The 17,023-nt window shown below is 38.5% G+C and overlaps 1 protein-coding gene across 1 annotated transcript in view; it reads left to right on the top strand.

Moving 5' to 3' along the window:
- Positions 1 to 17,023, top strand: part of DOCK11 (dedicator of cytokinesis 11) — a 191,091-nt gene that overhangs the window by 167,487 nt on the left and 6,581 nt on the right. The window contains 3 exon segments of the mRNA XM_017511236.2: positions 7,818 to 7,940; positions 13,273 to 13,386; positions 13,908 to 14,054. Of these exon segments, the coding sequence (XP_017366725.1) occupies positions 7,818 to 7,940; positions 13,273 to 13,386; positions 13,908 to 14,054 (384 nt within the window).

Genomic DNA, 17,023 nt, shown 5'->3' with positions numbered 1-17,023 from the left:
GGATAGGAGCTAAAGGCAGAGGCTAGAGAGAAGGCTGCCCTAATTATCCAGATATGAGTAGTTAAGACTTAAACCAGGTAGTGAAAGATTCAGGAAATACTGTGAGGAAAGATTTTGCTGGCTGTGGGAGGGGAAGGGTCAAAGGTAGCACTAAGATTTCAGGTTTGGAGGTTAGGAGAAATGATGGATGGTTTTGCAGGAAAAATGATGAATTCCACTTTATAGCTGAGTTGATTTTGAAGTGAAAACTTACCAAAATGGAAATAACCATGAAGCCATTAGAAATGTGGAACTGAGGCCGGGTGCAGGGGGTCACGACTGTAATCCCAGCACTTTGGGAGGCCAAGGTGGGCAGATCACCTGAGGTGAGGAGTTAGAGACCAGCCTGCCCAACATGGCTTTACTAAAAATACAAAAATTAGCCAGGCATGGTGGCACCTGCATGTAATCTCAGCTGCTCAGGAGGCTGAGGCAGGAGAATCACTTGAACTCAAGAGGTGGAGGTTGCAGTGAGCCAAGATTGTGCTACTGCACTCCTGCCTGGGTGACAAAGTGAGACTGTGTATAAAAAAGAAAAATAAAACAAACATGAAACTGAATCTAAGGAGAGTGATTAGGGTTAACAAAACACATCTGGAAGTCATATCCTTATGAAAACCAAAAGAGAGTGAATGTTAGACATAATACAGTGAGTGAAGACCACATAATCAAGGACTGAACCATGGGGAAAAGTTCACCAAGAGTGTAAACAAAGAAAACAAGAAAGAAACACACAAAAGCAGAGAGATTGAAGTTATAGTCCCATAAGATTACATTTCTTTAAAAAGTTGTATTAAACATGGGATTAAAATTACAGTGATACATTTCATAAATGCCTTATGAATTGATTTTTAAAAATACACAAATCTCAACTTAGCTCTGGTTTATTTAGCTAAATTAATGACACACCTAGAAGCTTTACCTAGTATTTCTACATAGTCTCTCTCCCTGTCGATAAAATAAGGACAATAATACTATCGTGGTCACTTCACAATATATGTGACAACTTTAAAAGTCATGAAGTGGGAGAATAATGTCAGGTTTTATCATTGACCTACTTGGCAGTGGAATTTCTTAAAGGCAAGTTGGTGTCCTTTTACCTTCAGAACCTACAAGAATAGATACTTAAAATATGTTTGCTGAATTAATTGATCATAACAGAGAAGCAAGATACTTGAATTTTTATTCCAGCTCAATTTTTGACTGTGTAGCCTTGGACAAGTTAATTCATGTTTCTGGATCTTAGTTAGATTAAGATGATTTCCCAGAGACCTGCAGGTTTTGCAGGCTGACAGCAGAATGATTCAGAGGATTTCATGGGGGCTAACTGGTTCAGCACAACCGAACTTAGATCCTTGCCTTCTAAACAGCAGCTTCAGCGTATTCATAGAAATGGCTTTGAGCTTGACCCTTTTTTATACTCTTAAGGAGAGCAATAACTTTTCTTACTAATCAAAAACTGTAATTAGTTTTCTGTGTAAACACATTTGTTGAACATCTTTTGGGTTCTACAAGTAATTTATACATACTTTAATTTGATGTATACAGGTAGAATCATGTTCTGCCAAGTGCCACTTTATGTTTCAGTTTGCATAATAAGGCTTCTTCCTTATATTCTAGCCAATTTTTAAAAAACTGACAATAGCCAGGCACAGTGGCTCACGCCTGTAATCCCAGCACTTTGGGAGGCCGAGGTGGGCAGATCACAAGGTCAGTAGATCGAGGCCATCCTGGCCAATACGGTGAAACACCATCTCTACTAAAAATACAAAAAATTAGCCAAGCCTGGTGGCACACACCTGTAGTCCCAGCTACTCAGGAGGCTGAGGCAGGAGAATCACTTGAACCTGGGAGGCAGAGGTTTCAGTGACCCGAGATGGCACCACTGCACTCCAGCCTGAGCGACAGAGCTCCGTCTCAAAAAAACAAAAACAAAAACAAAAAACCTGACACTGATTTAGAAGTTCCATTGAAATGAAAAATACAAACTGTTGTCCATTTAGTGCTTGTATTTAAATATGTGAGTTAACCCAGTAACAATGAAATCAAATTTGTTTCTAAAAATGTATTTCTGACTTGATTTGCAACAGTTTTTTTTTTTGTCTGTGATACAGCCTTAGGAGGTCCTGATGACATGTGCCCCTGTAATAGATTTTTAGTTATGATTAATATATAATTGGGCTGGGCATGGTGGCTCATGTGGTGAAACCCCGTCTCCACTCAAAATACAAAAATTAGCTATGTATCATGGCACAGGCCTATAATCCCGGCTATTCAGAAGGCTGAGGCACAAGACTCTCTCGAACTCCAGGGGCAGAGGTTACAGTGAGCCAAGATCGTGTCACTGCACTGCAGCCTGAGCAACATAGCGAAACTCTGTCTCAAAAATAAAAATAAAAATGATATAATTAATATGTAATAAAATCTTAAGCAATTTGATGAATTCTGACAGTTGTATACACCCATGTAACCTACCATCAGAAACAAAAAATAGAACATGCCCATTCCTTCAGGAAAGGTTCCCTTGAGCCCACTTCCAGCCAGGCTCCCCCACCTCTACCATCTGATTTCTATCACTATAAATTAGTTTTTATGTCATAAAAATGGAATCATTCAATATGTACCCTTTTGTATCTGGCTTCTCTTGTTTAACCTGATGTTTTTGAGATTCATCCATATTGCTGAGTATATCAAAAGTTTGTTCTTTTCCGTTGTCTTTATATACAAATTTTAAATTCATTCAGTTGATGGATTTTGAATTGTTTCCAGTTTCGGGCTGTTATAAATAAATCTACTTTCAACATTCCTATCTATGACTTATTGTTGACATATGCTTTTTTTTTCTCTTGGGTAAATACCTAGGAGTGGCACTGCTGAATCCTAGGGAATATATATATTTAACTTTTAAGAAATTTCCAAAGAGTTTCTTAAAGTGGTTGGACCATTTTACGAAGTTTTCCAGCAGTACATGAGAGTTCTAATTGCTCCACATCCTCCCTAATATCTGATATTGCTAGTCTTTTTAAATTTTAGCCATTTTATTAAGTGTGAATCAACATCTCATTCTGGCTTTTATTTGTATTTCCCTAATGATTGATCATAGCTAGCACCTTTTCAGGTGTTCCTTGGCCTCTTTTATATTTTCTTTTGTGAAATGTGTGTCTTTTATCCATTTTAGAAATTATATTGCTTACTTTTCATTGTTGTTTTATGGGAGTTCTTTCTTGGATATAAATCAGTTGTCAGATGTATTTGCTGTACATTTATTTACCAGCCTCTGACTTGTCTATTCACTTTCTTAATTGAGTCTTTGGTTGAGCAGAAAATTTTAGTTTTGGTGCATGTGTGTGTATGTGTGTGTGTGTTTGTTTGTTTGTTTGTTTTGAGACAGAGTCTTGCTCTGTCACCCAGGCTGGAGTGCAGTGGTGCGATCTTGGCTCACTGCAACCTCCGCCTCCCGGGTTCAAGCAATTATCCTGCCTCAGCCTCCTGAGTAGCTGGGATTACAGGCACAAGCCACCATGCTTGGCCAATTTTTGTATTTTTAGTAGAGACGGGGTTTCACCATGTTGAACAGGCTGGTCTCGAACTCCTGACCTCGTGATCCACCCACCTTGGACTCCCCAAGTGCTGGGATTACAGGCATGAACCACTGCACCTGGCCTGGTTTTGGTTTTATGATGAAGTCCAATTTATTATTTTATAATAGTTTGTTCTTTTTTGTATCTGGTCCAAAAAATCTTTGCCTACCTCAAGATCCTGATAGTGTTATCCTGTGTTTTCTCTTAGAGACCTTGTTTCCGAGTTTTGTTTAGGTCTGTAATATATCTGAAGTTCATTTGTGAGCATGGAATGAGATAGAGGTCAAAGCTCTTTGTGTGTGAGTGTGTGTGTGTGTGTGTGTGTGTGTGTGTGTGTGTAGACAGATAGGTGGTGCACACCATTTGGGGAAAAACAAGACTTTCCTTTTGTCCCATTGAATTTACTTTGGCACCTTGGTCAAGTCCGATTCTTCATATTTGTGTGGGCTATTTCTGGATTCTCGGTTCTCTACCACTGATCTATTTGCCCATCTTGATGCCAATATCACATTGTCTTGATTACCATAACTTTATAATAAGTCTTGAAATCAGGTAGTATTAGCTCTCCAGCTTTATTCTTTTTCAAAGTTGTTTTGGGTATTCTACATCCTTTGAATTTCTGTATAATCTTTAGAATCATCTTTATTTCCTCAAAATAGCCTGAGAATGGAGAGTTTAACAATATTGAATTTCTCTATCCATGAACATTTATTTGGATCATCTTTAACTGCCAATAATATTTTGTAGTTGTTAGGGTGGACATCTTGGGTTAGAGTTGTTGCTACATATGTGATGTTTTGATGCTATCGTAAATAATATTGTTTGCTTTTATATTTTTATTTTTTGACATGTTATTACTATATAGAAATATAATTGATTTTGTATGTTGACCTTATGTCCTGCAACCTTACTAAATCTGCTTATTAGCTTTTGTAGTTTGTATGTTCCTGAGGATTTTCTACATATACAATTATGCCATGTGCCCATAACAATTTTACTTTTTCTAATCATGTATGCCTTTTCTCTTTCTCTTGCCTTATTGAACTGGCTAGAACTTTCAGCATAATGTTGGATAGAAGTGGTGAGAGCAGACGTTCTAACTTGTTCTCAATCTTAGGAGAAACATGTCCAGCCTTTAGGTTTATAGGAAATGCCCTTTATCAGATTGAGGAAGATCTCTTCTATTCTTTGTTTCTTGAGTTCTTTTTAATATCATGAACGTATGTTGAATGTTATATGTGCTTTTTCTTGGCATCTATTGAAAGACTTATAATTTTTCTCTTTTATTTAGTTTATGTGGTTGTATATTACATTTTTTAAAAATTGTAACCTAACTTTACATTCCTGGGACAATTGGTACTACATGTGCACCTTATTTTTAATTCCCCCAAAGTTTGCCCCCAAATTGCTGGAATTTTAATTTGGCTAGCAGATGTTAATATACAGATCTTTTATTTAAGTAGCAACATTTTTTTCACATATACTATCCAGTACCACTAAAATAATTACTGGAAAAGCCAATTTTTTTTTTTTTTTTTTGGAGACAGAATCTTGCTCTGTCACCAGGCACCAGGCTAGAGTGCAGTGGTGTGATCCTGGCTCACTGCAACCTCTGCCTCCCAGGTTCAAGCAATTCTCCTGCCTCAGCCTCCCGAGTAGCTGGGACTACATCCACGTGCCACCACGCCCAGCTAATTTTTGTATTTTTTAGTAGAGACAGGGTTTCACTGTATTAGCCAGGATGGTCTTGATGTCTTGACCTTGTGATCCACCCGACTCAGCCTCCCAAAATGCTGGGATGTCCCTGCTCTCAAAGAATCACAGCCTATTGGAAAAGTCAGATATGTAGATAATGTGCAAATAATATAAAAATATAGTGATAAATCTTTACCAAAAAATTAGTGAAATAGCAAAAAAAAAAAAAAAAAAATGTAGTATCTTGCTTACCCTGTATTGATCAGGAGAACAATACTAGAAAAGGTGATACTTAAAGTGTTTTAAAGAGATAAACCAAGTAGAAGGGATTAAAGGGAAGAGGGCACAACCTGACCAAAGACATAAAGCTAAGACACACCATTGTGCTTCAGGGAAACTACTAGCAGTTCACTGTTGTTATAAAGTACAAGGTTTGGTATGATGAATGATGAGATTGTACAAGTGTCAGCCACATCATTGCAAGCTTTGTGCGCCAAATGAAGGAACTTGTCTCTTGTTCTGTGAGTGATGCAAAGCCATTGCTAGATTTTAAGAAAGGGAGAGTGACACGCTCAGGTTTGCATTTGAATCAGAGTCCTATGGCAGATGTGTGGAAGATATATTTGAAAGGGCCAAGACTGGAGGCAGGAAGATAAATTAGGGAAAAAAAATTGTGAAGTTTTGAACCTTAGCAATCAGAGAAATGAAGAGAAAGGGTCAGATTTGAGAAATATTTAGGAAATAAAACTGGTAGGACTTGGTGATGATCTCAATAGAGAATGAGTAAAGAAAGAGGGTGTAATAGTTTCATAGATATCTTAGTCCATTTGGGCTTCTATAACAAAATACCAGAGATCGGGTAGGTTATAAACAACAGAAATGTATTTTTCACTGTACTGGAACTTGGGTAGGTGAAGATAAAGGTGATAGCTGACTTGGTGTCTGGTGAGGATCGACTTCCTAGTTCATAGATGGTATCTTCTCACTGCGCCCTTACATGGTGGAAGGGGGTGAGCTAACTCTCCGGAGTTCTTTTAATTAGGGGTACTAATCCCATTCATGAGGGCTCTGCCCTCATGACTTTATCATCTCCCAAAGGCCCCACCTCCTCCTACCATCACCTTGGGGGTTAGGATTTTAACATGTGAATTCTGAGTAGACACAAACATTCAGGCTGTAGCACTAAGACTACAATATCAAAGTACCACAAATTGGGTGGCTTAGAACAAGAGAAATTTATTGTCTCACAATTCTAGAGTCTAGAAATATGCAATCAAGTTGTTTTCAGGGCCATGCTCCTTCTGAGACTCTGGATAGAAGCCTTCCCTGTCTTCTGGTGGTAATAGTTGTTCCTTGACATCCCTTGTCTTGTGGCTGCCTCACTCCAGTCTGCCTCTGTTGTCACATGGTGTTTTCCCTGTGTGTCTCTGTCTTCATATAAAGATACAGTCATATTGGATTTGGGCCCACCCTCCCCAGTATCGCTTCATCATAAACGATCATATCTGCAATGACTCTATTTTCAAATAAGGTCACATTCTGAGTTACTTGGGGTTATGACTTAAACTTATCTTTTTGGGGGACACAGTTCAACCCATAACAGATGATAAAGTCAAAACTGCACTTAGTTTGCTACCTAAGGATTTACAAGATATTGCCACTGGTGAGATAGGAAACACAAATAAAAGAGCTAGAAGATTAATTCGATTTTCTAAAGGGCATACAGGAAGAGCCGTTTTAGCAATCAGTTCTATAGGTCTGAAGTGCATCTCTTTAAGACAGAAACAAGCTGTTATGACTTATGCGTAGCATCAGTAATTGGCTTCATGTTCTCATTGTTGAGAACATGAGATGATGGTTCATAAAAGAGTTTTATAGCTACTATTACTCTGGCAGGGCTGGTGATCTCTATCTTGAGCTGTTATCATTCTCAGTAATTTTAGAACCATCCATCGGGAAGTGTTCTTTTTCAAAATTGAATCATTTTAATACCAACCCACAAAAATAAAATCTAAAAAAAATTTTAAAACATCAAATCATTTTAGTAAACACCTAAATCACCAACACAATAGCTTGAAAAAGTTGTCAAATTTTCTTAAGACTAATATGAGTAAATATTGTTTTAATATAAAGGAAAAATACTGGGTGTTAGACATTCAGGCATCCTCAATTTGAAACAAACAATATATTCCCTTTTAAAAATACTCTTTCTGGATGTGTTAACGTTTGCAAGCATAGTAAACATCTTCATTATGTGACTAGACAAAATAAACATAGTTTACTATTGTTAACATCAATTTTATGTTTTTAAGAACATTTTCAGCTTTAAATATTTTAAATAGTTGATTTTAAAAATATTGTCACACAAGTATGTTATTTTTGTGCATCTCATTGAATTTAGTACAATCTGTTGTTTTCTGCCAACTTGAAATGCTTCAAAATTTATTTGTCCAAAGCTCTAAAACTATTTTAAATTCCTAATTAGATTTTTTCTTAATGCAGGAAGTCTTGCTGGAGTTGCTAGAACAATGCGTAGATGGCTTATGGAAGGCAGAACGTTATGAAATAATTTCTGAGATTTCCAAGTTGATCATTCCAATTTATGAGAAACGTCGTGAGTTTGAGGTAGGCAATGTGAACATTTTTATCATTGTATTTTGTATTTTATTTTGGTTTTGGGGAAACAGTAATATAGTTCTGTTACTATTATTCTACTCTGTGTTCTCTGAAGAATACAAGGTTCATTAGATTGTGACTTTTGTATTTAATCATAGAACATAGATACTTAATCTATCATTTTGACACATTTGTCCAATTTCGAAGTGACAATCCCTAAAAATGCTATTAAATCCTAAAAGTTTTTTAAATGTCTTCACCACAAAGGAATGATAAATGTTTGAGGTGACACATTTACTAATTACCCTGATTTGATCATTACACAATGTTGGCATGTATGGAAACAACGCATCATACCCCATACATACATACAACTATTACGTGTCAATTAAAAACAACACAAAACTTCCTCTGGTCCTGCTCATGAAAAGAAAATAAAGTAAAACTTAAAAAGTCCTACCTTATATTCGTTTATGTTTCCCAAATGAAATTAAGGGCAAAAAATCCAAAATATAAATTGAGATTTAAATTAGACTAATGGTTCTGAAAATATTTTCTTTTCTTTCTTTCTTTTTTCTTTTCTTTTTTTTTGAGATGGAGTCTCACTCTTTTGCCCAGGCACTGGCATGATCTTGGCTCACTGCAGCCTCCACCTGCTGAGTTAAAGCTATTTTCCTGCCTCAGCCTCCCAAGTAGTTGGGATTATAGGTGTGTACTACCACGCCCTGCTAATTTTTGTATTTTTAGTAGAGACGGGGTTCACCATGTTAGCTAGGCTGGTCTTGAACTCTTGACCTCAGGTGATCCACCTGCCTCAGCCTGTCAAAGTGCTGGGATTACAGGCATGAGCCACGCACCCGACCTGAAAATATTTTCATTTAGCAACCTCCCATCTTCCTCTCAGAGCGTAAAAGAATTAGTTGTTTTCACTAAACCTTCACTTTAAAAAGCTGTTGAATTTCCATATTGCCCAGGGAAGAGGCATAGACATGATTCTATTCTTTATAATTCAGTGGAGAGACTAAAGGTGTTGGTAGACGACAGTGGGGTAAGCTATTACTAAACACTAGTAATAGCCCTATTATGAGAATTTTTAAATTTGACTTGCCAGATAAACTATTGATAAAGTGTAGTTAATAAAGAATAGTAGTATAATGAACAGTAATTCCTACCAGCACTAAACAGGATTTTTAAAAAATATTCAGGTCTCTTAGTCCATATCATAATTTCTACTACTACTGTGCTGGGAAGGATTTAAGCCATTTTTAAAAAGCAAGGCAATTTATCCTTAAATAAAGCATTTAGCCTTTCCTTGCTGAAGTAGTTTCTAAGAGTAAACACACATAGATTTAATGTCATCTGGGTCGTGTTTTGATCTCTCCTCCAAACTGGCTGTGATCAAACTCACTTTTTCTTCCCAGATGCTAGGTATTCTTCTCTCTGCATACTTTTGTTGTGTATGGGACATGCCTGAAAACTCATAATAGAATTCAAGTGATTATATAATAAGCCGAGATTAAGTATAGGTCATATAGATGGCAAAGAATAGCCTATGAGGGCTGGGCATGGTGGCTCACACCTGTAATCCCAGCACTTTGGGAGGCCAAGGCGGGCAGACCACCTGAAGTTGGGAGTTCGAGACCAGCCTCACCAACATGGAAAAACCCTGTCTCTACTAAAAAATGCAAAATTAGCCAGGCATGGTGGCGCATGCCTGTAATCCCAGCTACTCAGGAGGCTGAGGCAGGAGAATCACTTGAACCCGGGAAGCAGAGGTTGTAGTGAGCTGAGATCGCTCCATTGTACTTCAGCCTGGGCAACAACAGCAAAGCTGCTTTTCGAAAAAAAAGAATAGCCTATGATACAAAACTAGATTTGCCATTACCCCTCCTATCAAAGCATCACATCTGAAAAACCTTTGTAATAATTTCAAAATAAAGGCTCCATTTTCTGACTCTTAGAATGAAGGAAGACCTGACTGTTCAAAACCCAGGGATCCTTTTGCTACTCAGCCAACTAGTAGGGAAGAAAGAAAAGTATATCTTCTCTGCACATTAAAGGAAATGATGTTTTCTATAGGGGAACTGCTCCTATTTCCTTGGAGGGGTGTAAGGGTCTGTATAAATCCCCTAGCACTCTGTATGAATGAAGTAATTGTATCCAGGACTGATGTAGCTGGGGCATGGAAATGTACGCCTGTGATCCCAGGTACTTGAGAGGCTGAGGTAGGAGGACTGCTTGAGTCCAGGAGTTTGACGCTGCAGTGAACTATGATTGAGCCACTGCACTCCAGCCTTGGCTACAGAACAAGATCCAATCACAAAACAAAACCGAAAAATACAACACAGATGCATGCTTTTTCAGTGTTTCTCTATGGAATGGGCTGAAAACTGTCAGAGATAGCAGTCAAGGTAGGGAAGATTTCCCTCCAATTGAGCTCAACTGTAAAAGATAATATGGGAAGAATTTTAGAGAAAGAAGCTTGTGTGTTCCTCTTTTTTTATTGAGATGAAATTTATATAACATACAATTAACCATTCACAGTGTTGTGCACCCAACACCTCTTTCTAATTTTAAAACTTTTTCATCTCCCCAGAAAAACACTCCATACCCATTAAGTAATTACTCCTCACCCCACTCCCATTTTCCAATAACCACCAATCTGCTTTCTGGATTTGCTTATTCTGGATATGTCACGTAGAAGGAATACAGATTGAGCATCCCTAATCTGAAAATTTGAAACCATGAATGCTTTGAAATCTAAAATTGTTTGAGCATGGTCATGATTATCAGTGCAAGTGCTCATTGAAACACTTTGGATATCAGATTTTCAGACTAGAGATGTTCAGTTGGTAAGTCCAATGCAAATATTCCAAAATCCCTAACACTTCTAGACCAAAGCATTTCAGATAAGGGATACTCAACCTGTAATATAATATGTGACCTTTTCTGTCTGGCTTCTTTCAGTTAGCATAATTTTTTTTTAATTAAGTCAGAGTCTCGCTGTGTCACCCAGGCTGTAGTACAGTGGCGCAATCTCAGCTCACTGTAACCTCCACCTCCTGAGTTCAAGCGATCGTCACACCTCAGCCTCCCAAGTAGCTAGGACTACAGGTACATGCCACTACACCTGGCTAATTTTTGTACTTTTAGTAGAGATGGAGTTTTACCATATTGTCCAGGCTTGTCTTAAACTCCTGACTTCAAGTGATCCACCTGGCTCAGCCTCCCAAAGTTCTGGGATTACAGGCATAAGCACCACACCCACCCTGTTAGCATAATATTTAGAGGTTCATGTATCAGTTGTAGCATATATCAGAACTTCACTCTTTTTTATGGCTGAATAAAATTCCATTGTATGGATCTATTGTAGTTTGTTTATCCATTCATCCATTGATGGACATTTGAGTTGTTTTTACCTTTTGTCTGTTATGAATAGTGCTGTTGTAAACATTCATGTGCAAATTTCTGTGTGGATATATATTTTCACTTCTCTTGAATATATGCTAGGGAGTGGAATTGCTGGATCATTTGGTAATTCTATGTTTAACTTTTTGAGGACCCACCAAAATGTCTTCCATGGTGGCTATGCCATTTTACATTCCGATCAGCAATGTACTAGGATTCCTATTATTTCATATCGCACCAATGTTTGGTATTTTCTGTTTGTTTTATTTTGTTTTGTAAAATCCATCCTAGTGCATGTCAAGTGGCACCTCATCATCCTGGTTTCCATTTCCTTAGTGACAGTGAGATTGAGTGTCTTTTCATGTCCTTGTTAGCTGCTTGTACATCTTCTTTGGAGCAATGTCTATTCAGGTCCTTGGCCCATTTTTAAAATTGGTTTATGTATATTTTGTTGTTGAGTAGTAAGAATTCCTTATATATTCTGGGCACTAAACCCAAACCCTTATCAGATCTGTGATTTGCATATATTTTCTTCCATTCTGCAGGTCGTCTTTCACATTTTTGATAATGTTCTTTGCACAATGTGCTCTCTTTTTCTGGAAGTGCAGAAAAACATATCCTTTGGAAATGTCTGTTAACTTGCATAAAAGCAGCCCTCAATGCAGCTTGTACCATTACTAATTTTTTTTTTCTTTTGAGACAGTCTCGAACCTCCACCTCCCAGGTTCAAGCGATTCTTCTTGCCTCAGCCTCCCAAGTAGCTGGGATTATGGGCGCCCGCCACCACAGTAGGCTAAATTTTGTATTTTCAGTAGTGACAGGGTTTCACTATGTTGGCCAGACTCGTCTCAAACTCCTGACCTCAAGATCCGCCCGCCTTGGCCTCCCAAAGTGCTGGGATTATAGGCATGAGCCACTGTGCGCAGCCTACTTACTTCTATATTTGCATTTTATTTTCCTCTTTAAATACATGGATTGTTTATTCTCATATCTGTCTACCTGAGGGCTCAAGCAAAGCATTTGGCTGTCCTTTCAGTTAAAAATATTCAGACCCTGTAGAAAATAGTAGTTGATCTTGTTACCCAGGCTGGAGTGCAATGGCGCGATCTCGGCTCACCGCAACCTCCGCCTCCTGGGTTCAGGCAATTCTCCTGCCTCAGCCTCCTGAGTAGCTGGGATTACAGGCACGTGCCACCATGCCCAGCTAATTTTTTGTATTTTTAGTAGAGACGGGGTTTCACCATGTTGACCAGGATGGTCTTGATCTCTTGACCTTGTGATCCACCCGCCTCGGCCTCCCAAAGTGCTGGGATTACAGGCTTGAGCCACCGTGCCCGGCCAGCAAAACTCCGTCTCAAAAAAAAAAAGAAAGAAAATAGTAGTTGATAATACAGTATTTCAAAATTAAAAATTTCCATTGAGATGTGAATAAAATGAAGCATGATATTAAGAAATACAATGTTATTCAAGAACAGAAAACCACATACCGCATGTTTTCACTCATAAGGGGGAGTTGAACAATGAAAATGCATGGACACGGAGCGGGGAACACCACACACTGGGCTTGTTGGGGGCTGGGGGGGTGAGGGGAAGGAATTTAGAGGATGGGTCAATAAGTGCAGCAAACCACCATGGTACACATATACCTATGTGTAACAGACCTGCACATTCTGCACATGTATCCCATGTGTTTTTTAGAAGAAATTTTTAAAAAAAGAAACGCAGTGTTATTTTACCATTTTAAATTATACTCTTAGATCTAAAGTTGTTGAGGACTTTGTCTAATTGTTACAAAGGGAGATGAGTATGAAAGGCCTCACCAAGACCATTTTGGAAAGAACGTACTGGTCCTTTTTATCCTTGTACATTCATCTTGAAGACATTTAGTAATTAACCAAAAAACAAAGCTGATTTGTATATTTTCGTTTTTCAGAAACTTACTCAAGTTTATAGAACTCTTCATGGAGCTTATACAAAAATTCTGGAAGTTATGCATACAAAGAAAAGACTTTTAGGCACTTTCTTCAGAGTTGCTTTTTATGGCCAAGTAAGTATACTTGAGTACATAAAGTTTTCCTTTTTAAATATTCGCCTTTGAATTACTGGTTTACTGTAGCAGCCATGATTCTGTCCAGACGGAGTGCCTATCACAACAGCAGGGAGCCTCTTTTGTATGTTTAAAGTTGACTTTGGTTCTCATATCTAAATCCTTCAGGTCAAAGTGCAACAGAGATTTTTATTTCTGTTAGTTTCACTTTCTGTTAAGCTTTTTAAGTACATATTAAATATATAGTAGTTAAAACTTTCAAGGAAAAAACAGGTAAGTGTACAGGGAAGGAAAAAAAATCTAGTTTGGAAATCTTCCTCAGTCCACATGTTTATATGATTATAAATTTGAAAATTATCAGGAATTTGAAATTTGAAGTTAAAAGGGTAATTCATGCATGGAACTTTTAGTAATATTATTCAAAATGTATTTCAAATATATGATTACTAATTATTTAGATTTTCTTTAAATGTGTTTGCTCATATTATTTATAAATTATTATTTGTTTAACTTTGTAATAGTCTTTTTTTGAAGAAGAAGATGGAAAGGAGTACATCTATAAAGAACCAAAGCTCACTGGCCTCTCAGAAATTTCCTTGAGACTTGTTAAACTTTATGGTGAAAAATTTGGTACAGAGAATGTCAAAATAATTCAGGATTCAGACAAGGTAACACATGTCCTACATTTTGAAATTATTTGTTAGTTCCAGGCATTACACATTGCTTCTGACTTTTCCCTTTTTTAGCTGATGGAGAAGCATGAAAATTGAGACTTTCAGATAATAAAAGAAAGGAACAGGGGCTTTGGAGGCAGAGATACCAAGTTTCAAATCTCTACTCTCTGCCACTCACTAGCTGTGTGACCATGGGAAAGTTACTTAACCTCTCTGTGCTTCATTGTTCTTAGTAATAAAATGGAGATAATAGTATTTTCCTCATGAGGTTGTTGTATGGATTAAAAGAGATAATATATGGAAAGTATAATCACTTTCCTGGTATATAAAAAGCATTCACTAATAATAACAGAAAGTAGAGTGCTCACTAAAGGTTAGATATTATTGTAAATGCTATTATACATCATGAGTTTCCATTACATCATGATTAAAATCATCTTGGGGCACACAGTTTATTCTAAGATATCCGTAGTTCAGTAATAGTGACCGTAGTTAACATTTGCAATGAAATAGGTTTAGAAGGGAACCTTGAGCCTTACTCTAAAGGTTCTCCATCCCACTAGGCCCTGCCAAGGCAGAGTGAGAAAGCTTATATTACAGCAAGAGAGGCCCTTTCCTAGAAAATGCATAGTTCCCTATAGACAGGATTTTGGGGAAGCATTGTAGGAATACCTAACTGTCCTTAGTTGCCTTGGGTGTACCCAGGCTTAGAGCTGATTTTTTTTTTTTTTTTTTTTTTTGAGACAGAGTCTCGCTCTGTCGCCAGGCTGGAGTGCAGTGGCACGATCTCGGCTCACTACAACCTCTGCCTCCCGGGTTCCAGCTATTCTGCCTCAGCCTCCTGAGTAGCTGGGATTACAGACACCCACCACCACACCCAGCTAATTTTTGTATTTTTAGTAGAGAGTTTCACCATCTTGGCCAGGATGGTCTCAATCTCTTGACCTCATGATCTGCCTGCCCCAGTCTCCCAAAGTGTTGGGATTACAGGCGTGAGCCACCATGCCCAGCATAGAGCTGATTTTTTGTGTGTGTATGGGGAGAGATGGAGTTTTGCTCTTGTTTCCCAGGCTGGAGTGCAATGGTGCAATCTCAGCTTACCACAACCTCTGCCTCCCGGGTTCAAGTGATTCTCCTACCTCAGCCTTCCAAGTAGCTGGGATTACAGGCACGTACCACCACGCCCGGCTAATTTTTCGTATTTTTAGTAGAGACGGGGTTTCTCCATGTTGGCCAGGCTGGTCTCCAACTCCTGACCTCAGGTGATCCACCCGCCTCAGCCTCCTAAAGTTCTGGGATTACACGCATGAGCCACCATATATATATGTGCACAATTTCACATTTAATATTTTATCTTGTAGATGTACACATATAAAGATATATGTTTAAAGTTGTTTGCTGCCACAAAATTTATATAGCAAAAACCTGGAAGCAGTCTAAACGTCCGTATGGCTAAAGAAATGGTGGTATTACCCATATAATGGATATAACCACCTAGGCATTAAAAAGCACGAGAGATTTATAAATGTCCATATGAACCGATCACAACGTATACTTTTTTTCTTTTAATTTTATTTTTTTCAAAACAGGGTCTCACTCTGTCACCCAGGCTGGAGTGCAGTGGTGCTATCTTGGCTCACTGCAACCTCTGCCTCCCAGGTTTAAGCAATTCTCCTGCCTCAGCCTCCCAAGTAGCTGGGATTACAGGCACCCACCACCATGCCTGGCCAATTATTGTATTTTTAGTAGAGACAGGGTTTCACCATGTTGGCCAGGATGGTCTCGAACTCCTTCAAGTGATCCACCCACTTCAGCCTCCCAAAGTGCTGGGATCACAAGCCTGAGCCATTGCACCCGGCCGCTCTTTATTTTTTTTTTTTTGAGACGGGGTCTGGCTCTGTCACCCAGGCTGCAGTGCTGTGGCACAATCACAGCTCACAGCAGCCTTGACCTCCTGGGTTCAAGTGATCCTCCCACCTCAGCATCTTGAGTAGCTAGGACTACAGGTGTGCACCACCACAGCTGGTTAATTTTTGTTCCTTGTGGGATTTTTTTTTTTTGTAGAGACGGGGTCTCACTATGTTGCCCAGGCTGGTCTCAAACTGTCCAGGCTGGCCTCAAGCGATCCTCCTGTCTTGGCCTCCTAAATAGGTGGGACTACAGGTATGTCCTACCACACCCCAGCTAATTTTTTTTTTTATGTTTTGTAGAGACAGGATCTTGCTGTGTTGCCCAGGCTGATCTCAAAATCCTGGGCAAGGAATCCTCATGTCTTGGCCTCCCAAAGCCCTGGGATTACAGGCATGAACCACTGCACCTGGCCCCATGTAAATCTTTTAATCAAACAATTTCTTTTCTAGAAATTTATCCTAAGGAAAAAAAATCAGGAACAAAATGCACACAGTTGTAAATACAAGGATGTTCATCAAAACATTTACAACAGCAAAAAGTTGGAAAACAGCTTAAGTCTCCATTAATGAGAGAATGGTCCAATAAGTCATGTTTATCCATGTAGCCATTAAAAGTAATGTCAGTAACTACAGTATAAACCATTGGCCATATATGGTGACTCATGCCTATAATCCCAATACTAGGAGGCTGAGGCAGGAGGATCACTTGAGCCCAGGAGTTTCAGGCCAGCCTTAGCAACATAGGGAGACCTCAACTCTACAAAAAAATTTTAAAATTAGCCAGGTTTAGTAGTGCATGTCTGTAGTCCCAGCTACATGGGAATCCGAAGTGGGAGGATCACTTGAGCCCAGGAGGCTGAAACTGCAGTGAGACATGATCACACACTGTACTCAAGCCTGGGCAACAGAGCAAGACTCCATCTCGAAATAAACAAACAAACAAACAATGATACCTATGTTTTCATTGAGGTATAAATCACATAATGCACAATTAAAACATTTTCTGAATACATATGCATAGAAGAAAGATTAGAAGGAAATATATAAAAATAT

The sequence above is a fragment of the Cebus imitator genome, unplaced genomic scaffold (genome assembly GCF_001604975.1).
Source record: "Cebus imitator isolate Cc_AM_T3 unplaced genomic scaffold, Cebus_imitator-1.0 Scaffold445, whole genome shotgun sequence".
Lineage (NCBI taxonomy): Eukaryota > Metazoa > Chordata > Mammalia > Primates > Cebidae > Cebus > Cebus imitator.
This window is presented reverse-complemented; position numbering and strand designations above follow the sequence as displayed.